The 24,140-nt window shown below is 43.9% G+C and overlaps 2 protein-coding genes across 3 annotated transcripts; both read left to right on the top strand.

The window, feature by feature from the left end:
• Positions 1–11,451, top strand: LOC129854864 (3-keto-steroid reductase/17-beta-hydroxysteroid dehydrogenase 7-like). The gene is made up of 6 exons (XM_055921984.1): positions 1–15; positions 379–573; positions 1,890–2,003; positions 2,521–2,577; positions 10,525–10,623; positions 11,350–11,451. Exons 1-6 carry the CDS (start codon positions 1–3, stop codon positions 11,449–11,451), a joined length of 582 nt encoding a protein of 193 aa, XP_055777959.1.
• Positions 11,452–15,182: 3,731 nt separating this feature from the next.
• On the top strand, positions 15,183–23,498 carry LOC129855415 (plasminogen activator inhibitor 1 RNA-binding protein-like). Of its 2 annotated transcripts, none has more exons than XM_055923060.1 (9): positions 15,183–15,552; positions 17,036–17,231; positions 18,067–18,210; positions 19,502–19,573; positions 19,903–19,977; positions 20,207–20,378; positions 20,473–20,532; positions 20,649–20,894; positions 21,989–23,498. In XM_055923060.1, the coding sequence occupies exons 1-9, from the start codon at positions 15,297–15,299 to the stop codon at positions 22,046–22,048; spliced, it is 1,281 nt and encodes a 426-aa protein (XP_055779035.1). In that variant the 5' UTR covers positions 15,183–15,296; the 3' UTR covers positions 22,049–23,498. The 2 variants fall into 2 exon arrangements, with proteins under 2 accessions (XP_055779035.1, XP_055779036.1); XM_055923061.1 differs by having other exon boundaries at positions 15,184–15,552; positions 19,505–19,573.
• The last annotated feature ends 642 nt before the right edge of the window (positions 23,499–24,140 follow it).

Genomic DNA, 24,140 nt, shown 5'->3' with positions numbered 1-24,140 from the left:
ATGGCACAGTTGACAGTTGGCACCTGTCATGTCTACCCCCGCTCCGGCACTCGACGTTGCAGGTTTACTACCACCGGCCCTGGCAACCCATCAATATGCACACCTGGACCCCATCATTAGGCATCATTAGGACTTCCCCTTTATCTAGCACTCTGTAGCATTACTCATCAGGCAGTATTGGTTATGTTATCCTGTCCAGACGCTTCTCTTGTTATGTATTCTCTACATGTTCGTTACTGTTAAACTCACCAACTGCAACTGCTTCCTGACTCCCTGCGTCTTCGTTACAGCACCAAACATTTCCTTAACCCCATTAGGTCCCTTACCCTCTGTGGTCGCTTCTGTCATCTGACCCTGTGTTGTCCCCTGCATGGCCAGTTGAAGGAGCTTCTACCGGTGCTGTGCCAGCTCAACCACACCTCCCAGGGGATCTGGACTAGCTCTAGTAACGCCCGGTGCTCAGCCTTCAGCCTGAAGGACCTTCAGCACTGGACAGGCACTGAGCCCTACAGCTCCTCCAAATACGCATCAGACCTCCTCAGTCTGGCTCTCAACACACACCTCAACATGAAGGTCAGCCACAACACACAGATGTGTAGAAGGGGTCAGCCATATTTTAGTAAGCACTGAGTGGGTCATTTAAATGATATTGCCAGAGAAGCCGGTGTTTGGAGGATATATTGACACGGATGTTGTTAGGCCCGAGATGATCTTATCCCTTGCTTGCTAGCTAGCCAACTATGGCTAACAGTGCAGACAGAATAACAACAGTATCTGCATTTGTTTTAAGTTGTTTTCTAGTGACATTTATTTGGATACAACAATGAGCTAACGAGGAACAATTTTGCCTGGCATAGGAAATGTGCTCTCTCGTTAGGAGACCGTTGTTCAGAGCTAGCCAACAACACAGCTAACACAACCACTTCAAACTGAAGCTGGAAAGACTGCAAACTAGCTGCACTTCATTTCGTTTCACCTTTTTTCAATTGACATTTCTTTGTATATATCCATAAAAATGACTGGCTGAGAAACGCTGCATGCCTCTCTCTCTCATCCCTACCCCCGACACCCTACACGTTCATTACTATGAGACAGTTGGAGATGGAATTTGAATATTGAAACAACGTTGCAAATGTTGGAGAGACAGACAGCGAGGTTTATACAAATCTCCGCTGTTGAAAACTAAATGCTAGTCTAAAAGAAATGTGACATAATGTCTAGATTATTTTAAAGTGGAGATCAAGTTTATAACTTCCCTGCCTGGGCTGATGAGACAGTGGATTGTGCAGTCAGATGGAACAGAGTAAATAGGCATTTTAACATCATAGATTTAGCCAGTGGTAACTTGTGGAATAGACACCGGCTGGAATAAGTGACCTGTTCACCGGACGTGCTACCTGTCCCAGACCTGCTGTTTTCAACTCTAGAGACCGCAGGAGCGGTAGAGATACTCTTATTGATCGGCTATGAAAAGCCAACTGACATTTACTCCTGAGGTGCTGCACCCTCGACAACCACTGTGATTATTATTATTTGACCATGCTGGTCATTTATGAACATTTGAACATCTTGGCCATGTTCTGTTATAATCTCCACCCGGCACAGCCAGAAGAAGACTGGCCACCCCTCATAGCCTGGTTCCTCTCTAGGTTTCTTCCTAGGTTTTGGCCTTTGTAGGGAGTTTTTCCTAGCCACCGTGCTTCTACACCTGCATTGCTTGCTGTTTGTGGTTTTAGGCTGGGTTTCTGTACAGCACTTTGAGATATCAGCTGATGTACGAAGGGCTATATAAATAAATTTGATTTGATTTGGAATGCACTTTCACCCAATCAGAATTCAGGATTAGACCCACCCGTTGTATAAACTTTATTAATTAGTGTTTCCTCCAGGGCCTGTACTCATCCGTGATCTGTCCAGGCTTTGCGATGACCAACCTGACCTATGGTATCCTGCCTTCCTTCCCCACACTCCTCTGGAACCTGCTCATGCCCATCCTCTGGCTGGTGTGTGTGTTGTCTGTGTGAGCGATAATAGTATTTGTTAAAGGAACATTTTATCATTAGTCCCACAAAATTGTGCATGTCAACATCCAATATTTTAAGATACACTGCTCAAAAAAATAAAGGGAACACTTAAACAACACAATGTAACTCCAAGTCAATCACACTTCTGTGAAATCAAACTGTCCACTTAGGAAGCAACACTGATTGACAATAAATTGCACATGCTGTTGTGCAAATGGAATAGACACAAGACACTTGCTAATTGCCTATAATTTCCACCTTTTGTCTATTCCATTTGCACAACAGCATGTGAAATTTATTGTCAATCAGTGTTGCTTCCTAAGTGGACAGTTTGATTTCACAGAAGTGTGATTGACTTGGAGTTACATTGTGTTGTTTAAGTGTTCCCTTTATTTTTTTGAGCAGTGTATATTGCTTTCAGTCTCCTGATTCCCAAAGTCAAGCAATATCACATTTTCATGATGACTCGTCTTATCCCTCGTGCTCATTTCAACAGATCAGAATCTGTACAAACACATTCACCCTGACCCCCTGCAATGGAGCAGAGGCTCTGGTATGTACACACAGACACACGCACACACACAATGGAGCAGAGGCTCTGGAATTTTCCACAGATAACATGACATCACTGGTATGTACTAGTGTAGCGTGGTTCGTTCTGCGTTGTGTAATTCTTAATGAAGACGCTGCCACAACTGATGGTCTGCTCGTTGAAATCTTTTTATTTGCCCTGCACACGAAGAGACAACACACACGTTACCCTTGGTGCAGTCACAGCTCTCCGGCACCTTGCTAGCCGAGGGTCAGGCAAAAGAGAACGATAAAGTGGTATGGGGATACAGATAACCCGCGATGGGCCAAACCAAAATATACAAAACTTTTACAATCACTTGTATGTACAATATTGGTATGAAAAAGTGTTTGTACACCAAATAAAAACATTAGCTATGCAGCTGTAATTAAATAAAAAAATACACTGAATTATTATTATTATTACCAGATTATTAACATCCCCTCTTGACCTGGCCTATTTGAATTGGTCCTTGTGTGCAATTTGGTGCGTAATCTAGGGGAACAACATCACACTGCTACATTCACCCCCACTGTTTTACACTAGATTATAGACCCAAAACAAAACACATTACCTCAAAGGTAACAAAGCAAAGAAAGAAAAAAAATTCACACCCACAGGGCGACAGAGTAACCCAGTGTAGTCCCTTAATTCTAGACCCACAAATGGTCGATCAGCTGAAAAGCTATCCCGCGAAGGATTAGGAAAAATAAGGGGTAGCTAATCCCTTATTCAACCGTATACGAAAAATGCCATATACATTTTATGCCGATGGACTACACACAAAGTTACATGAATTGTCAAATATATTAGACAAACCCACAAATCATTCTAAGACATGCTTAGATTTCCTACATTCCTACAAAAGAAAAGGTAGGCAATATCCTACCGTCACTGAGAAAACAAGAACTGTTTCATTTCCTGTGTAGACATAGTTTGGATTAACCTATCCACTGGCTTAATAAGTCTACCCAGTCTAGTCCGAACACCCTCACCCACAAACCTAGCAGGAATGTCACAGACAGCACTAACCCTGCTCAGAGGTCTAACCTCAGGATGGGGAGTACTACAGATCCGCATCTCCGGAGCCAGCACACTTTCAGTTACCGACTCAACACTAGTAGTGTCAGACGACTGATCAGAATCCTGGTAGATTGTCACAGACCACACTGACGAAGCATCTTCAACCAAGGTAACATCATCCACACTGAATGGAGTTTCGCAATCAGAACTCTTGTAGGCTTCGGGGATATCTCTCTGGTCCACTTCTGCTGAGCACACCTCACTTAAGGGGACTTCATACGGTTGTTCCACCTCACTTCCATCAGCCGGGACTTCACCATCCTCTTGGAGTATCCTCCCAGAAGACTCAGGAAGGCCTGCTACCCAGTGGACAGTCCTGGCGTCACTCCCATCCATTTGGCTGGACATTGCAGACATCTCAGAGATCACGTCACCACTCGATAGAGATCCGTGACCCTCAGGTTCCTCCCACGAAGGTAAAGGCAGAAAGTTGACTGGCATAATCAGGTTCCTATGCACAGTTTTGATGCGTCCAGTGGTAGGGTGTTGGATACGATATGTGTTCAGTGAGCTGTTCTTTGCAACCACTATGTACACCACACTCTCCCAGCGATCAGCCAGTTTCTTCTTGCCCCTCTCCCCCTTGTTAGCAAGTAGAACTCTATCTCCCTTCTGCACCGAGTGACCCTTAGACCGTCTGTTGTAGACCTCGGCTTGTCTCTTTTGTTGCTTACTGGCATGCTGCTGGGCCAATGTCATGGCCTCTCTCAGATCCTCACCCAGAGACTGGACATACTTATCCACATCTACTGTGTCCCCATCCAACAGCACACTTTCAAACATAACATCTACCGGCAACCTAGGGGTGCGTCCGAACATCAAGAAGAAGGGTGGAAACCCAGTAGTCTCATGAACAGTGCAGTTATAGGAGAATGTCAATGTGTTCAACATCTGAGGCCATTTAGCCTTAGACCTAGCTGGCAGAGCTCTAATCATCCCACCCAGTGTGCGATTCAGACGTTCTGCTTGACCGTTACCCATGGGATGATAAGGTGTGGTGTGGGACTTTTCAACACCAGATAACTGAAGTAATTCTGCAATAAGTAAACTCTCGAAGTTTGCACCCCTGTCAGAATGGATGCAATCAGCGAACCCATAAATGCAGAAGAAATTATTCCAGAGAACACGAGCAACAGTCTTAGCAGACTGGTTTGGACATGGATACGCACAGGCCAGCTTAGTAAAGTGATCAGTCACTACTAACACATCAATAGACTTGTTGTTTGAATCTTCGGCAGTCCAGAAATCAATACACACAAGTTCTAAAGGTGCCGTTGTCACAATGGAGACAAGTGGGGCTCTCGCTTCAGGCTCAGGTGCTTTACTCAACACACATCTCTTACAGTGGGCCACATATTCCTTGACATCCTTCTCCATAGATTCCCAGTAAAACCGCTGTCTCGTGAGCCACAATGTGCGCTGCTGACCCTGATGACCAGCATCATCATGAACTCCCTTCAACACAAGGCCTCTCAAAGACACAGGTACGACATACTGGAATATTTTCTTCTTACTCACTGGGTGTTTTGAGACACGATACAGAATCCCTAACCGCGTGGTGAGTTTCCCCCACTGTCTTAGAGTATAAACTGTTTCTTTAGCTTCAAAGACTCGCTCTCTCCTAGATGGGCGCCGGCCTCTATCTACAAAGAACATTACTCTGCTGATGATAGGATCCAGTGACTGGTTATCATACAGCTCCTTGTGTGTAAGGACAGGTAAAGGGCTCTGACCCATGGACATCAACTTCTCAAGGTGCTGCACATGTGAAACGGACCTCACTGTGGCACCATCATCCCATCGGCGATGGGCTTGAAGGACAGCAGACACCTCTTCACAGGAAACCAACCCACTGACATCGTCTCCAGCTCTACTCAACTCACTCCCAGGAGCCATAGACGTTCCACAGCCAGCCTCGGGCTGCTCACAGGAGAGACGGAACATGTCTTGTACATCATCCAGTCGAAGACCTCTGGCTTCCTCCAGCAGGACATCATATGGAATTCTTGTCAGTCGGTGCAGAACTTTGGGGCGGACAAATGGCTCTCTGCTCAAAGCATCAGCAACGACATTCTTGGGCCCTGGTATGTACTGGATATCAAAATCAAAAGGTGCCAGCTTTGCAACCCATCTCTGCTCACATGCATCAAGTCTCGGCTTTGTAAGAATATATTTGAGTGGATTGTTGTCGGTCCACACCGTAAACTTATGCCCTCGCAGCCAATGGCTGAACTTATCATGAATGGCCCATTTCATGGCTAGAAATTCCAGCCGGTGAGCAGGATACTTGGATTGTGCATGATTAAGAGATTTACTAGCAAAAGCTATTGGCCTGGCTATGGCCTTCCCATCTTGCACTTGGGATAGTACCGCTCCCAAACCACTAGTAGATGCATCAACAGAAAGCAAAAATGGCTGAGAAAAATCTGGATGAGCCAGCAGTGCCTGGTCAACTAGTGCTGCTTTCAAAGCTTCAAAAGCGAGTTGACACTCGGCAGTCCAGTCTGCAGCAGTGAGCCTGCGAGAGGGACCAGGCCTCTTTCTGCCCTTGCCTCTCCTAGGCTTCTTCTGACCTGTAGTCAGCTGAAACAATGGCCTAGCAACCATGGAACAATTCTCAATGTAGTGTTGATAGTATACTACCATACCAAGGAAAGAACGGATTTTGCTAGGAGACGGAGTGACACCATCAGCTTCCATCATCTCACTCTCAGTCACATTCAAAATGGTTTGAATCTTAGCAGGATCAGTGGCTACGCCCTCCTGAGAAATGATGTGGCCCAAAAACTTAACAGACCTCCTCAAAAACTTGCACTTAGACGGAGACAGTTTAAGATTGTGCTCCTGCAACCGCTGGAAAACCATCTCAAGTCTCTGCAGACTCTCTTCCTCCGTCTTAGCAAAAACCATCAGATCATCCAAATAGCAAAGGAGACTTAGAAAGTTTTGGTCCCCAAAGATGGTCAGCATCATTCTCATAAACGTAGCCGGGCTGTTGCAAAGGCCCTGAGGCAAACGATTGTACTCGTGCAGACCTAAAGGAGAGGAAAAGGCAATGTATTTCTTATCCTCTTCATGCAGTGGCACATTGTAGTACCCTGATGTCAAGTCCATTGTGCTGAAGAAGGCATTACCTCCCAGCGCCGCCAGTACATCAGCCTGATGAGGCAGGGGATGAGCATCCTTCACTGTGCGGGCGTTTAACCACCTAAAGTCAGTACATAGACGCAAGTCCCCATTCTTTTTCCATACCAGCACCAATGGTGAGGCATACTCGCTGCTGGATTTTCTGACGATTTCCTTTTCCTCCATATCATCCAGTGTTTCCCTGAGTTTTTGGTAATCAGCTGGAGAAAGCCTACGATAAGGTAATCGAAATGGGCGGTCATCAGTCAGCCGTATGCGATGGCAGAACTCTTTTGCCTCTCCACAATCCAGGCTATGTCTAGAGAACACCGTGTCATACTTCTCAATTAAACCGACAAGTTTGTCTTTCCAGAACTGTGAGACTGGACACTCCTCAACCGACAGGCCTTGAAGTCCAAGATTGCTCAGTGTACTGTTTCCATTAACTACACTGCCATCAACTGAACTCTTGGCTGTAAGACTGCCATGTGAGCTGTCACATTGTGCTTTTGCCACGTTCTGGTAAGCAGCTTTCTGCTTGACATCATCAAAATCCTCCAATGCAATACAAGGGTACACATCTGCCACTTTAGCATTTCGTCTCAGGGTAACTGGCGAAGTTGTTGGATTCACAATCTTCACAGGGAGCCATCCATCCCCCCACAGAGGCGTAACTACTCTCCCTACTAGTATGTGTCGATTCACACAACGAGACGTGCTGGGTTCGACAACAACAGTACTGCCCACAGAGAGTTTTGTCTTTGGGGGTAAGCGGCCCCACACAAGATGCTCACTCATGGGTTGGAGCGTTACTGCCCTCTTCAACTTAATGGTGCCCACTTTATCTGGGATGGAGTCTCCTCTCCATCTCTCCAGATTTGATAGGAGACGCAGGAACTGGCTGTCCTCACACTGTCCAGAGGGACCTGGCGTACCCACCACCTGCCAGTAGCTGTCATTTGATTTGAACTGTCTAATCAGAGACTTCAACACGTTAGTGCCAACAATGAGTTCATCAACCTGCCCATCTACAATCAGCACTGGGACTACATAACTGAAGCCATAAAGCTGTAGTTTCAAGTCACACATGCCCACTGGGCTAGTTTGCGTCCCACCACAACCCACCAGTATGATGTCTGAAGGAGCTAGAAAGTTCCCCTCTACCACTCCTGCCTCCCTCAACCGAGGTACAATATCTGCGCGCAGAGTAGTAGCCATGGACCCACTATCTAACATCCCCTTCAGCTCAACTTTATCCTGTACTAGCACGGTGGTGTAAAACAAACTGTCATTCTGAGAAATTCTCATTGTGTTCTGAAAAATTACTGTGTTGTTCTTGGGTACTGACTCACAAAAATAAGAATAAACAGATTGGATATCATCATCAGTGGAGGAAAAATTAGACTGCCTCACATTGCCCTCCTCAGAATGGAGACTTTCTAGTTTTCCTGAGACCTGCCAGTCTGCCCACATACAGGGCTCTTTCGCTTCCCAGTCTCACTACAGTCAAAGCTCATGTGGCCAGGAGAGAAGCACTTGAAACACAGCTGGTGCATCTGACAGTGAGCTTTGGTCCAGTGATTAGTGCTTCCACAGACAGCGCACTCACGCTCACGTTTGGGGAACTGTTTACGGGGCCCTCTGTTCACAGACTGAGTATTGCTGACAAGAGCCTTCTCTAGCATACTCAAAACCTTCTCTAATGTCCCACCCTCAGATACAGATTGGGCCTGTTCTGGTTCACGGCCACATCGAGAAAAAGATGACACATTAGGTCTGCTCTCAGGATCCACTTCCTCCTGGGGGGAGTCGAAGACAGCAGCCACCTGCTGTGAAAGTTGTGTTCTACATGCTTTACGCTCCCTTAACAGTTCATCCAAACGATCCTGTACCTCACTGGCTGTCCAGTCACGAAGGGGTTTGCATTTGAACACTTGGGCCAACTCTTTATCAGGACAGTTACGTACAAACATGACTGCCAACTCTGAGCACTGATTGGGCAAGGTTCTACCCTCACTTACAAGGTACTGTTCAGCTGCTTCTGCAGCTTTGTTAAGCCTAATCCAGAAATCTAGTGGACCCTCATTAGCATATGGTCTCATTGAATAGAAGTCAGCTAATGGCATACCTGAGTAGACAGTATCCCCAAAGTGTTGCTTGAGAACACTGAACACTGCCTTAACATCTGTGACAACAGGGTTGTTACGCATCCAGACTTTGGTCACATCCCGTGCCCTCCCCATGAGCCTAGACATCACCTCCCCAACATTCTCAGACCCAGTGTAACCCCTCTTCTCTAGGTAGACTCCCATTAGCTCCTCCCACTCCAGGACAGAGTACTTATCTGAGCCATCACCCCTGAAGAAAGGTGGAGCACTAACCTCTGACTTCACAACCAGATTCAGCTTGGACGCATCAATTAAAGTTGACCCACATTGTTGAGGCAGGGGAAACTGCTGGGATTGGTCAGGGGAATGGGCAGGAGAAAGACTTGAAGCCCCAGGCTGCAGTAAACTCGCTCTGATAGATTCTCCTATCTCTGAACCAATCTGCTTAATAAGGTCACTAAGCTGACTCGGTGTCCCATTATTACTGAGGACTGGGGACAATGGTACATCAAGAGACAGAGGTGGGATACCCTGGTCAGGTGGAGTAAACAGCCTACCCCTCCCAGTGCTTGTAAACTCAGGACTAGCAGCCACTCTACTCCCAGGAGCTGACTGTACCAATGGTGTAAATGCATGGACACCCCTCCCTCTACCCACACTAACCACACCAAAATCCCCAGCATAACTCATCTTATGGACTTGAGAGTCTTCCATGGCTCAATAGAGAACTAAACTACAATGTAATTTACTGCATACAAATACAAAAAAAAATGCAATAAACAAATTCCCTCAAAACATGCAAATAAACGCCAATACAATTATCTAGTGAATATGCTACATTCACCTTCACTATTTACAGTATACATTCACTTATAGCAAACCATCAACAAGTGCGCATGCGCGGGTCGCGCATCTCCTCCACATGCACAGCTCCGGTGGTCAGCTTGAGCTAACCAGTCGGCAGGTCGCGGCACCAGTTTGTAGCGTGGTTCGTTCTGCGTTGTGTAATTCTTAATGAAGACGCTGCCACAACTGATGGTCTGCTCGTTGAAATCTTTTTATTTGCCCTGCACACGAAGAGACAACACACACGTTACCCTTGGTGCAGTCACAGCTCTCCGGCACCTTGCTAGCCGAGGGTCAGGCAAAAGAGAACGATAAAGTGGTATGGGGATACAGATAACCCGCGATGGGCCAAACCAAAATATACAAAACTTTTACAATCACTTGTATGTACAATATTGGTATGAAAAAGTGTTTGTACACCAAATAAAAACATTAGCTATGCAGCTGTAATTAAATAAAAAAATACACTGAATTATTATTATTATTACCAGATTATTAACATCCCCTCTTGACCTGGCCTATTTGAATTGGTCCTTGTGTGCAATTTGGTGCGTAATCTAGGGGAACAACATCACACTGCTACACTAGCACCAAAAAATGATTTGACCTCTCACAGTGAACGATGGAAACATATTACCTTTCTGTATTGATAGTACACACAGTATTATCACTAGGTTGTTGGTTGTTAGATGCTCTGCATTTGTTGTGACTTAATAAAATCTATTTTTAAGAGTTTGATTCATCTGTGCCTCTTTTCATTGTGCAGTTCTGGCTGTTTATGCAAAAACCTAAATCGCTGGATCCTTGGACTAAATACCACAGTCTAACCTCAGGTCTGGGAAACAACTACACACAACCTCGCAAGGTATACAAACCACAGATCCAGGAAATCCAGACTGACTCTAAAACAGGAGTGATACTGTACACGTAAAACATTGAAAGCCATCTCCACAGTTATTTCAATCTGTGACATCACATGTTCATCACATATTTGTATTGTTGGGTGTTTGAACACATTAAGAGCCTGTATTTTTTTTGTACCAATCTACCAACCAAGCAAGATATCAATTTCAATCATATCAGCGTGGTTAAGTATTTATATTCATTTGGGTGATTATATTTAAGCAATAAGGCCCGAGGGGGTGTGGTATATGGCCAATATACGATGGCTAAGGGCTGTTCTTATGTACGACGCATCGCGGAGTACCTGGATACAGCCCTTAGCTGTGGTATATTGGCCATATACCACAAACTCCCGAGTTGCCTTATTGCTATTATAAACTGGTTACCAACGTTATTAGAGCGGTAAAAATAAATGTTTTGTCATACCCGTGGTATACGGTCTGATATACCACGGCTGTCAGCCAACCAGCATTCAGGGCTCGAACCACCCAGTTTATAATACTCTAGATAATTTTGAAGTGGTGGAATGTAACTATAGATGAATATTGGATCCGTCCAAATTATGAAACATTAAGTAAATATTCTATCTGACAGATGACAGGACTTCCGTTTCTATTCTTGTCAAATCCACTCTGACATGCCAATCAGTCCCCTGCTGTGTCTGATCGCCTCTCTGTTCCCTTCACAGATGGATATTGATGGGGACATGTCCGAGGCCCTGTATGATAAACTACTGGAACTGGAAGACAAAGTACGCAGGAAACTGAAGGAGGAAAAGAAGGGTATTTGAGCTACTCCACAGTAGCCTGATTGAAGGAACAGTGGATAGGACATAACTCCCATCTAATGGACTGAGACTCCTGTCCTGCAGACGACTGAGACGCGAGAAAGAATCTCATCTGATTGTCACTATTTCATTGATGGAAGTGATGAATTCTGTTTGCCTTATTTGCCTACATTGGGAGGCCTCACAGACAATGAGTGCTGCTGGTAGTAGGTTCTGATTTGATTGCCACCGTGTCACTCATTGATGCTGCTACTAATGTATTGTGTCTGTTTTGCATGTGTTGTCAGACCTCACAAGGAATTCCACAAACACATTTGAAAGTATGTGTATTATTTGATGTGTCAAATAATGTAATAACATTCCAATAAACCATATGGCTTTAATTAACATGTCTGCACCACTGATAGCCCTGAATGACTTTGTGGATTCAAAGTGGTAGACCTGCACTGTAATGTCATCAATTAAGTGTAATGATTTTGTTAATTTTAATCAGAATATAGGGGGGGCTACTGTAAATGCATGATCCACTTCACATAATTGTTTCCCTGGCTTGCTTGTTTTTTTGTGCTGTGATAACAAGCAATCAAAAGGTTTCACCAGACATTGAAATAAAACCAAAACTGCATATAGCCTACTCACAACATAGCCTACACAAAACATAGAAATATTCACAAGATATACCATCACTGGCTGGATAATGCCTAGTGCCAATCAATCCAAATTGTGCCACGATTGATTGCTGGCTTCACATAAGTCTGGTGCGGTCCCATCGTTAGGAGGCTGTCAGCAGTACTCTCCACCCAAATGTTAACATAGGTGGTCTATGTGATCCTGGCCTCTGTGGTGTCCCCACGGTGCGTGTGGTAGTATATCTGCTCCAGGGGAGGGTGGGCACACACCCTGCAGCTGTCGTCCTCTGCCGGTTTCTGTAAGCATAGCTTCCTTGCTGAGTTTCAGGTTGCAGAATGCCCAAACCATCAGTTGTGTAAAGTACTTAAGTAAAAATATTTTAAAGTACTACTTAAGTAGCTTTGGGGGTTATCTGTACTTTACTATTTATATTTTTGACAACCTTTACTTCACTACATTCCTAAAGAAAATAATGCACTTTTTACTCCATACATTTTCCCTGACACCCAAAAGTACTTGTTACATTTTGACAGGAAAATGGTCCAATTCATGCACTAGTCAAGAGAACATCCTTGGTCATCCCTACAGCCTCTGATATGGCAGACTCACTAAACTCAAATGCTTTGTTTGTAAATTATTGTCAGTGTTGTAGTGAGCTATCCATAAATTTAAAAAATAACAAGAAATTGTGCTGTCTGGTTTGCATAATATAAGGAATTAGAAATTATTCATATTTTTACTTTTACTTTTGATACTTAAGTACATTTTAGCAATTCCATTTACTTTTGATACTTAAGTATATTTAAAACCAAATACTTTTACTCAAGAAGTATTTTACTGGGTGACTTTCAATTTTACTTGAGTAATTTTCTATTAAGGCATCTTTACTTTTACTCAAGTATGACTTTTGAGTATACTTTTCCCACCACTGCAAATCATGCCACAGAGGAACACGCAAAACGAACCCATGACAAAAGCCTTCATAAATGCAGATGTCCTTGTTCATGTGAATCCTGAGCCGCTATATGCTTTCGCAAAAGTTGTGGTGTAGGATTAAGATTTGCATAATTGATGTGCATACACTTTCCATCCCCCATACACTTCTCTCTCTCAACAACAACAATAGGCTATAGGAAGCAAGAATATATAATGCTGTGGAGTGCTCCAGAAATCCAGACGATTAGATAGATATCCCACCTGAGATTAATTAGAAAAGTTGTAAATTGCTTTGATCCTGCCTCACAGGAGAATCCCCTCTGCACCGTTAGATGTGATGTCCTGACAGCTCAATCACTGTCACACTGTCCCATCCGCAGCATGGTGGAGATGATTAGCAATATGCTTTTGCGGGCTCAAAATCATGAATCATCATATTCACATGGGGGCTAATTCTGCAGAGACTGTGAGAGCTTGTTGAATAAAGGTTCTTCTCCCCAATAATCGAGGCTCTCAATCTTGTTCTAATTTGGCAATTTATCTGTTCAGTAACCTAGGCTATTAACCAGAATAATGGCCTAATATTGTTCCCTTCACATTTTATTATATTAACTTAATTTATTAAAGGTCTATCCCTTTTCACATATTTATTTCAGAAGACAGCATTCTGTGATGTGCTAAAGTAAACCTTTAACAGAACCAGTCATGGCCAGAATGGGCTGAGCAATGGGCAGCCAGGAAAAGTGGAGGTAAAATGGACCTTCTCTCCTGTATAACAAAGATACTGATAACGAACCATCTTTCTTCTGTTGTGTAAAACTTAGTTGTCCTCATTTCTCCGTCTGGTTGATTCTCCCACTATAGATGTGGCTGTGACTATTATCTTGTCATCCCTCAATTTACACTCATGTTGACAGACATCAGTTGGAGCTCAGGTGTCTTACTGCACTCCTAGCAGGAAAATACACCTATTTAGGTCTGGGTCCGTTTTAATCAAATGTCTCGGAGTAGGAGTGCTGATTTAGGATCAATTTAGCCTTTCTATAATGAAACTGATTATTATGGACATGACCTGCTCCTATATCAACACTGTGAGATGCTTGATAAATTCAGGCCCAGATCTCAGTGCTTTAGAGGCTACTTCACACAAATATTATTCTTATACACTCCATAGGCTACAAACAGTAATTCAAACCCTGATTAGGCCTCTATAATAAGATAGAGATCAGTGGTCCTTGCTCTTCTCTGACTGACAAGTAGCCTATGGCTGCCACCTGCTGCCCTCAAATGACCTTTCCTGACCTTTCTTCTGCCTAATGATGATCACTGGTTCTCTTTAAGCTAGTAGCATCCATCTAAAGTGGGTTGCACACTAGTCAGCCCCCACACTTTCTGTGTCGCTGTAAGTTGCTGATCAGCATTCCTGCCCATAGGCAATGAAATCATCAATAGCCCCTAGGGCCTATACACAGCAAAGCTACAACATTGACTGACACCTAAAAAAGGCCACAAACTATTGACTGCTCTGAAATATGCACAGATGTCTCAGTTGACTACCAGAACAGTGTTTTAGATTTGAAAGACAGACTTGGGTATGCAGGCCAAATTGCTATGGGCTCCCGAGTGGCGCAGCGGTCTAAGGCACTGCATCTTAGTGCAAGAGGCATCACTACAGTCTCTGGTTTGAATCCAGGCTATATCACATCCAGATGTGATTGGGAGTCCCATAGGGCGGTGCACAATTGGCCCAGTGTTGTCTGGGTTTGGCCATCATTGTAAAAAAGAATATATTCTTAACTGACTTGCCAAGTTAAATAAAGGTTAAAATATGGCAAAGAACTATGGAGGCTTTCTATGGAGAAACAATGTAGCAAAGGGTTTGAAGGTGAATATGGATAGTGGGTGTGTGTGTGTATAGTGTTTAGATGATTATAGAAAGGGTGGGAAAGCTCTCCCAAACAAAACATATGATTGAATGCAAATAGCAAACTACAACAGATATAACATTCATGCTTGTCAAATGGAGAAACACAAAAGCATTAACCCCGTCCATCGTTCTGGGTACTGTATTTTATTGAGTGAGCCGCCCCTTATGTTTTCGCGAAACTCTCCGTCATCAAAGAACTACACGCCCCACCTGGCGCCAAAGTTGAGGCCCCGGATGTCTATCACGCCGGAAGAGAAGGAGGTCCTTTTCCCAGCCATCTTGTGGCATCATTTAGCGAAGTGTTCGCACCAAGCCTCGTAGAATCGGAGGAAAATCCTGCTGAAGGGGCGCCATCATGCCCGGACATATGCAAGAAGGTTTCGGCTGCGCTATAGCCAACCGATTCGACCAACTATTTGACGACGAATCGGACCCGTTCGAGCTGTTGAAGGAGGCAGAGAACAAGAAGAAGGAGGCTCCTGTCCCTGGTGCCGCCAAGACCGCAGCCCAAGCCGCCAAGCTCCAGAAAAAGGAGTCCCAGAAAGATAGAAAGATGGTCCCTGCTGATAAGAAAGATGAGCCTCTGGCACCCGTGCCTCTGAAGAAAGATGGTAAGACTGTTTCCTGCAGTAAATGTCGGATTGGTCTGCAAAATCGCAGTTCTCGCTGGATAGTTCAGTTCAGCTAGCAATGGTTTCAAACCCTCCATGAGGTCGACATGATTCCTTTAGTGCGTCAGTTCAGATGGCAGCTAAAGTTGATAAGCTTATCGCATTCGTTGCAAAAAAATGTGTCACAAGTGTGTGGTAGTCTGTGCCCCCTGATAACTAACTTGCTGGTGAACTTGTTTTGCTGCCAATAAAACGCCTCTTAGGGGCCTTGTTTAGCCAGGATAATTAACTAGTTAATGAGCTAGCTAACGTTAGCTTACCAACGTCGGTTGTTTGTTTGCTAAATGCCGGTTGATCAGTGTTGGATTGGTAGTTAAGTACTTGCTAAATGCACGATTGGCGAATTGTCAGTTTCGTGCAATTGAAATTGTTCGCCTAACGTTAGCTAGCGAACCGTGTATTTACACATTGGTGTAAGCCAACTTCCACAAGCGAAGCGATCGTACTAAAAAAAATTGTTTTAACTAGACAAATCAGTTAATAAATTATTATTTACAATGACTGCCTACCAAAATGCCTCCTGGTTACATTTGAGGGTCGTTTTTCTGCCGAATTAACGTAGATAACTATCTTGCTAGTCTTTCGCTACCCGCATTATTAACCCGCGTCGTGACCAACCTCGTGGCTTGGAGTGTACTACAGCACCAACATGTTCTTGACTAGGCAGGGAATTGCGTCATCTTGCGTGGCGTATCGTGGTTGTGAATGAGAATATGGGCGTTTGGTGTTTTTGTCAGATAACACAGCTTCACGAGCATGCTACTCAGTGAACACACAAGATAAGACTATATCAATTGGCAAACAACTTGTTACATGTACGTTCTCGTATTAGTGAGTACTTGTACGTTACTGGCTAACTTTAGACGGGTCTACATAATCTGAAAGTAAAATAGGAGGCCCCTGTATTGTGTTAGAACGTTCCATCCTACTTACACCAGTCAGAAACAAAGTCGTAAATGTAAACGAGAGAAGAGGAGACAGGTGCTTCAACGTGCATTCAGCTGCTGGGATGTAGGGGTGGGTGGGTGTCTATTTTGGTCAACAGTGGGAGGGACTTGTCAGACCATACTTAGGGCATGTTTCCATCTGCTAGTACTGGCATGGTGCATAATACAAAGTTCAATGTTAGTTCATAGGTTAATAAAGAAGTTGACATTTTAATTGTATTCCTCTGCATGTTACATGAATAAGCCCTTACATTCTAGTTCAGAACGTCAGTCCTGCTCACTCTTTTGGAGACTGGTCTTGAGAAAAGCTCTCCCTTTAATGACAATAGTCACCAATTCACACCCCTGTTTTAGTTATTTTCGCTAGCAGAGCTCTTGAGAAAATTACCCTTATACTCCTTTTGTTTTTCAAAGAACCATAACCCCACATTTTCTCATAAGGGGATTAATAATTCCTATGCTCTGTCCTGCTCCAGGACCTGGTCCCAGGAGGATGGGTCGCAGGCCTGAGGGTCAGGGCCCAGCTGGTGGACCGCCCCGTGAGTTCCAGGGCGAGAGCCGCCCCCCTACAGACAGACCCCCCCGGACTGACAGACGGCCACCACGCCGTTTCGAGAGGCCCCCCGGCGGAGAGGAGAAGCCCGGCGAGGGAGGAGAGTTCTCTGTGGAGAAGTGAGTACTGGGTAGAGCAGGGGTATATTCAGTTGGCACCAAATGGGATTATTGTATTTTTAAACCGGTACTAACCCAAACAATAACACGACTCAGATCTGTCTGTGTCTGAACTACTGTTCAGCAGCAGAGAAAGTCACGCCACCTTCACTGATAATTCCTCAGCTTTGCCTTGTCACTAAACTTAACCTTGTTACAGCACAGCAGGGTGTGTAGGAAAAGGGTGGTGGTAACATATATAAACCCTGTTTGAATGCATTTCAAATACGTCCCTCCTTCCTTTGTAGAAAGAGTTGCTGGTCTATCATGTATAGCCAGGGTATTTTTGGGGGGCTCGCAATCCAACAATGACTACGCTAAAGAAGCACAAGTGTTTTTAAAGTATTCAAACAGTGCCTAAGGCAGGGCTCTACAGTGCGACCATTTTACTCGCATATGTGCCTAAATATTTTGCTGTGTGCCCTGGTATTTTATTTTAGGCAGTGCGTCTAGAAAATGAAAGATTCAAGCTTTATTCCCTCAAATGTTTTTATTGTGGCCTGGAATTTCTTTGTCTGTCTATATTTTTCAACTTATGCTCCCTTATTTAAAATAAAAAAGAAGAAATGTCAGCGTAGAGCCCCGCCTAAGGAAATATAAGTTATGTTTGCTATAATACTGTTCCAGTGTAGTTCACAGTATTGGTCATATAGATCGTTCAGATAACATGTCGGCTCTATTCATTACATTTCTATCTGCAACTTTCTGAATGTTTTAACCTCAATGAATACACATCAACTGTTCCCTCCCGTGAGGCAGGCTGCTGATTGGTTTGGTTCCTTGTCTGTCTCCCCAGGCCCATTGGGGAAAGGCCCATGAGAGGACGTGGTGGCGGCAGAGGCCGGGGATTGGGCAGCAGGGGCCGAGGCATGGGCAGGAGCGACGGCTTCGATGCCCGGGGAAAGCGTGAATTTGACAGACACAGCGGCAACGATCGATCGTAAGTCTTCTGTGTCATGTTGTGAATTATGTAGCTAGCTAACTCAAGGATGGATAAGTCGGAGCTCATTATTAGGCCTATTTCCTGCTCAAATGGAGAATCTCGGTTCTTAAAGTGCTTTTTAGTCCAGGGCTGGGAAACACAGGGTCAATTGCTGCCACTGGTGGCCACTAGATTATCACCAGCCGATCTCTTCTTAAACCATCAATATGAGCTAAAGTCACCTGCATAGCTGATCTCAATTGCAATCATCATCCGCCACCGATTTACCGCTACATAACGAAGATATCGTGGTTCTTTTAGTCGTGATTGCAACCAACATTTTCCAACACTATTTCGCCCTCTGGTGGGTATTATCAGAAAAGGTTTAATCTTGCTAGTTAACCAGACTACGGGTAATTTATCTGTTTTACAATCATTCTGTACAACTGAAATATAATATTTCCTTGTTTACCATGGCAAATCTGCTGTGCCAATTCACCCAACAGGCTGTATGAATGGAAAACTAATGTTGATGGTGTAGCCTACTCTTATTTTATTCATTTCCAATTTATGTAATCTATTAAATACAACTGTCTTTAAAATAAAATTTTCTCATATGGCCATTTCTTATCAAGATCGAGGGCGTATCCCTGGACTGTCCAAGATTTGAAATGTGTAACTAATTCAAGTAAATCTTGATTGAGTGGTCTATTTCTTTATCAAATGAAAATGTAGTCTATAAAGTCTTGAATGGCATATACTAATTTGCCATTTTAAGGTGAAGCGTTTGAATGAAATATATGCCTCAACGTATTTTTTACATTCATCAGCCTTGGTTTCCAATGCTCCTGGTAGGTCAGTTTCATTGGGGGCAGGGAGTAGAGAATCTAGACCAGCTGTCTGGTATCATAATCGCTTGACATGGTATCAACGAGTGATCAACTGATCTGGTGTTTTATCATTGTTTATTTATTTTGTTATTGCAATCAAGCTTAGTTTAGCTCGCAGGTGCATGTAATCTCCCGCTAGTAGCGGTTCTGCCTGTTGGTTGAGATCGAGCCACAGTTTCCCAAACTCAGATTAACACTAATCCTGGACTAAAAATACATTTCAATGGAGATTCTCCCTTGAGCTTGCTTTGTAGTCCAGGACTACGCTTAATCTGTATCTGGGGAACTGGCCCTAGAAATATAAGAACTACTTATTTAACGTTTTCCCATCCAGGTTTATCTCATTGAAATAAACTGATTTTTTTGCTGGAGAGACTATTGAAGTGAAGGTGTGAGCTAAAGCCCAGACGTTGTTTCAGCAGCCAGAAAGGTGAGGAGAAGCGTGGAGGAAGTGGATCTCACAACTGGGGCACCGTCAAGGATGAGATGGGGTGAGTTGCACTGCCGACCTAGCACAACACACCCTCTCATTACACTTTTCTAAAAGACAGAGTTTGTCTACAAACCTCAAGGAAGCGTTTTGATTTAACTTGTGTGGTTGTGTGTAAACCTAAGTCAACGTGTTGAGTCAAGACACCTAGTCTCTATATTGTCCTGGTATCATCACCTTTCAGCATATTGAATGTCTGAGAATGAGTGACGTGGATGGGAATGCCGTGCAGCCACACAGGGCTGTAAAGCTGGTGTTAATGTACAGGTGGAGCTAAGCTGATGTGGACACACTCAGGTGAAGCTAAATTAGTTTTTTCCCTCTCCACAGCGAGCTTGACCAATCAAACGTAACCGAGGAGACCCCTGAGGGAGAGGAGCATCTGCCCGCTGACTCTGAGAATAAGTGAGTTGATAGGGCTGAGCCTTCTACCACATCTCCCTCTTCTTCGACTCTGAGAATAAGTGAGTTGATAGGGCTGAGCCTTCTACCACATCTCCCTCTTCTTCCCAAAGTGTGCACTTGTTCTCCTCAGGGATTTAACAGTGTGGGCTGGTTGGCTTTTCCTCCATATTTTTTATCTCCAGCCAGTTGCGTGTTCTGACAGTTCTGTTTTCTCGTCTGTCTGTTGTAGGGAGAATGAGGTTGGTGAACCTAAGGAAGTGGAACCCAAGGAGATGACTCTGGATGAATGGAAGGCCCAGCAGGACAAGGAGAAAACCAAGGTGGAGTTCAACATCCGCAAGGCCAACGAGGGAGCCGACAGCCAGTGGAAGAAAGGATACGTGCTGCACAAGTCCAAGGACGTGAGTGGACTGTCAAAACCACAAAACTGACTTGGCCTTTGTTTTGTTTTCCATAACCTAACTCAATTTTCTTCCTGCTTTCTCTGCAATAAAGGAGAAGAAAGATGATACTCTGATTGAAGCTGCAGTGGAGGCCGAGGGAGTCGCCCCTAAGGTGAGTTTCACATCTGACAGACGCTCACAAGGTCTCTCCTCAAGATAACCTAATTGTGACTGACTTGTGTGCAGGAAGCAAATGTTCAGTCATTGACGATGCCCCTTGTCTTTCAGACAGAGGATGATCACCACTTCCGGAAGCCGGCCAATGACATCACAGCCCAGTTGGAGATAAACTTTGGGGACCTGGGCCGCCCTAGCCGTGGTCGTGGTGGACCCCGTGGTGGCAGGGGGGGCCGTGGGCGCGGGGAGGGCAGAGGAGAGTTCCGGGGAGAGTTCCGCGAGCGTGAGCCCAGAGAGCCCCGAGAGCGTGATGGTGGCGCCCCCACCAGGCCGGCCCGCGGAGGCCGGACTGACAAGGTCTGGACGATTAATCCTACACTGAACAAAAAATGAACGTAACATGCAACAATTTCAAATATATTACTGGGTTACAGTTCATATAAGGAAATGAGTCAATTGAAATAAATTCATTAGGCCCTAATCTATGTATTTCACATAATTGGGAATACAGATATTCATCTGTTGGTCACAGATACGTAAAAAAAAAAAAAAAAAAAGTACACGCCATCTGCCTGGTAGAGTTGACTAGGATTCATCCCAGAAGAGAACACACTTCACACATTTTGTGCACACATTTGTTTATCCCTGTTAGTGAGCATTTCTCCTTTGCCAAGATAATCCATCCACCTGACAGGTGTGGCATTCAGGAAGCCAACTAAACAGCATTATCATTACACAGGTGCACCTTGTGCTGGGGACAATTAAAGACCACTCTAAAATGTGCAGTTTTGTCACCCAACAATGCCACAAATGTCTTGCGTTTTGAGGGTGCATGCAATTGGCATACTGACTGCAGGAATTTCCACCAAAACTGTTGCCAGATAATTTAATGTTAATTTCTCTACTATAAGCCACCTGCAATGTTGTTTTAGAGAATTTGGCAGTATGTCCAACCGGCTGCACAACCGCAAATCATGTGTATGGTTTCGTGTGGACGAGTGATTTACTGATGTGAACAGTGTGCCCCATGGTGGGGTTATGGTATGGGCAGGCATAAGCTATGGACAACAAACACAATTGCATTTGATCAATTGTCAATTTGAATACACAAAAAATACCACAACACGACCCTGGGGCCCATTTCTTCTAATGCATCTGTTTACAGATACCATATCTGTATTTCCAGTAATGGGAAGTCCATCGATTTTAGTGCATAATTTATTTATTTCAATTGACTGATTTCCTTATGAATTGTAACTCAGTAAAATATTTAATTCGTGTTGCGTTCATCTTTTTGTTTGTATTATTACTAATTGTCTGTTATGGTAAGAATTTATGTGATTTAAAGTTGAGAGAATTTGGATTGTTTAAGTATAACAGATATGGTCATAATTTCACTGTATATGTCTGCTCAATCTCGTTCCTTCTTGTTTTCCTAACCTTCCTCCCAGCCGAGCGGGGTGATCGTGCCCAACGTGGACGACCCCGAGGCCTTCCCGGCCCTGGCCTAAGATGGAGCGGCTGCCCCATAGGCCCACAGGAGCCCCAGGCAGACCCCTAGGCCCCTCTACGAGGCTTGCATGTTTCTGGATCCTTCAGCAAAAATTATATGATGGAGAAGACTGTCATGGCCCATGACACTTGCATCTGAGGACTGAATTTTACCCGTTTTATTAAAAAGAAAATATGGGAGAAGAAGAAGAAAGAAAGAAAAAAGAAAAGGACTTCTTGCTACTTCCGGAGCAAATTATTGGTAGAGGTTTTGTACTTAGAAACAAGGTAGCAGGGACGTTTTCATACAGTATTTTTTTCAGAGATTATGCGTTCTTCATTAATACTTTTTTTGTATTGCTGCTTGAAAATACGCATTTCCAAATATAAAGTATGAGAAAGTTGTAATTTGAGCTTGTGGTGTCCCATAGCTTGCTTTGCTATATGATCACTTCAAACCAGGCTGTGCAGGGATGGAACCCAAGCCAACTAGCTCTTACCATACTGGGTATTTCTGAAGAGGTTACTGTATCATCGCTCAGTGACATTTCAAGGACTTTGCTTTAGTTTTCAGGTTTGTGTATTATTTTTTTTGAACTAAGGCCTAGACCTCTATGATATAGGCCTGGAAAAGAAAAAGAAATTTATGGTAAGAGATCTTGGGGTGAGATATTATTTCTGATGGTGCGGATAGGGACATGCCTTGGATCGTTGATCTCCATTTTAACTATTTAAGTGTAGATACACTTTTAAAGTGGAGCCTAAATCAGTTGTTTATTAAAATGTATTTTGTATAGAAAAGAGTTTCCAAGGGACTCGATAGCAGGGGGAAGGAATACTTCAATGGTTTAAAATGTATCCCTCTGACATATTTAGCTCGTTGCTCTATCGGTGAACCGTTCCCCCTGTACGGTTTCATTTAACCCCTCTTGAGCTGCTTCTCAATGACACAGTGGCTTCCTCCTTGTTTCCTCCATCTGCGCTGATGTGAAAACAGATTTGCCACATCAGTTCAGCTCTGAGGTAAGGAAAAAAACAGATGAAGTCGCTGAGACTTGTGATGCAGCTAAGATCCTTTGGAAGCCCTCAGACCTTCTCACACTGTTTACACCATTCCAGGGCTGCATTCAGCAGTGCACCACATTGTGCAACGTTCAGATAGAAATGCATTGTATAGAACAGACAGTGAGGAGTCATGTCATCTCTACTCATGGCATTTATCTGCAACGCTCTGTACATCGCACCCTGCTGAACGGGTCCCAGTATACTGATAACAATGTAAACCTGCTCCTTCAGTATTTCCTGTGATGGTTGAAGATCCTCCATTTTGATTTCCCCTCTGGCTCCCTACTGCATAATTGCTCTGAAAGAAATACAATTGTGTGTGGGTCAGCCTAGTGTTCTACAGATGTGTGAATCCTAACCCTGCCATTATAGACCTCCGTCGGTAAATAAAGATGGTCGACTCATTTTTGCATTGTGATGACTTTAACGCCGCCACGTACATAAATAAGAACCACATACACACAAAAAGTTGTGTTCTTTCATGATTAAATCAATTCACAGATAAAGGTAAAATAAGGGTCAGGACTTTTTTCCTTAATTATTTTTTTGGGTAGTCTGGATATTGATATATCCAATGCTGTTTAATGGTGCACTGGTTCCTGAGTATAGTAGAATTAAGAAATGTAACTTTTAAGGGCCGATTGCGTGAATTCTGAGGACAGACTGTTTAGCTCCCCAACCATGTAATTTAGCTTTTAAGTTCTGTTGTAGACTACAAACTGGAACAAAAACCTGCATCCACACTGGCCTTCACAAGACAATATTCCCAAAATGTGATGCGTCTGAGTAAAATCTTATAAAAGAATAGTGCCCTTCACTGGACATTTGGAGTATTACTTCTAGATAGGGCTCATCTACCATTTGAACATGGATGATACTGCATAGAAGCACTGGCAGATTTACTATTAGGCTGAAGAGGTAATTAATTTCCTTAGGCCTTACATCAAGGGTTCACTTGAGCTGGGCTTGAGAAAATATTTTTATTTAAATGCTCTTCTGGCATAATAGAAAAATCCCCATCAGTCTTCTGTTAAAGCTAGAGATATG

This window comes from Salvelinus fontinalis, chromosome 5 (genome assembly GCF_029448725.1).
Source record: "Salvelinus fontinalis isolate EN_2023a chromosome 5, ASM2944872v1, whole genome shotgun sequence".
NCBI lineage: Eukaryota > Metazoa > Chordata > Actinopteri > Salmoniformes > Salmonidae > Salvelinus > Salvelinus fontinalis.
This window is presented reverse-complemented; position numbering and strand designations above follow the sequence as displayed.

Coding starts and splice junctions, on each gene's coding strand:
- LOC129854864 (XM_055921984.1), top strand. Junction 2,004..2,520: donor TCATGCCCATCCTCTGGCTG/GTGTGTGTGTTG, acceptor TCATTTCAACAG/ATCAGAATCTGTACAAACAC. Junction 10,624..11,349: donor ACTACACACAACCTCGCAAG/GTATACAAACCA, acceptor TTCCCTTCACAG/ATGGATATTGATGGGGACAT.
- LOC129855415 (XM_055923060.1), top strand. CDS start 15,297: ATGCCCGGACATATGCAAGAAGGTTTCGGCTGCGCTATAGCCAACCGA. Junction 19,978..20,206: donor CCCGCTGACTCTGAGAATAA/GTGAGTTGATAG, acceptor TGTCTGTTGTAG/GGAGAATGAGGTTGGTGAAC. Junction 20,379..20,472: donor TGCTGCACAAGTCCAAGGAC/GTGAGTGGACTG, acceptor TCTGCAATAAAG/GAGAAGAAAGATGATACTCT.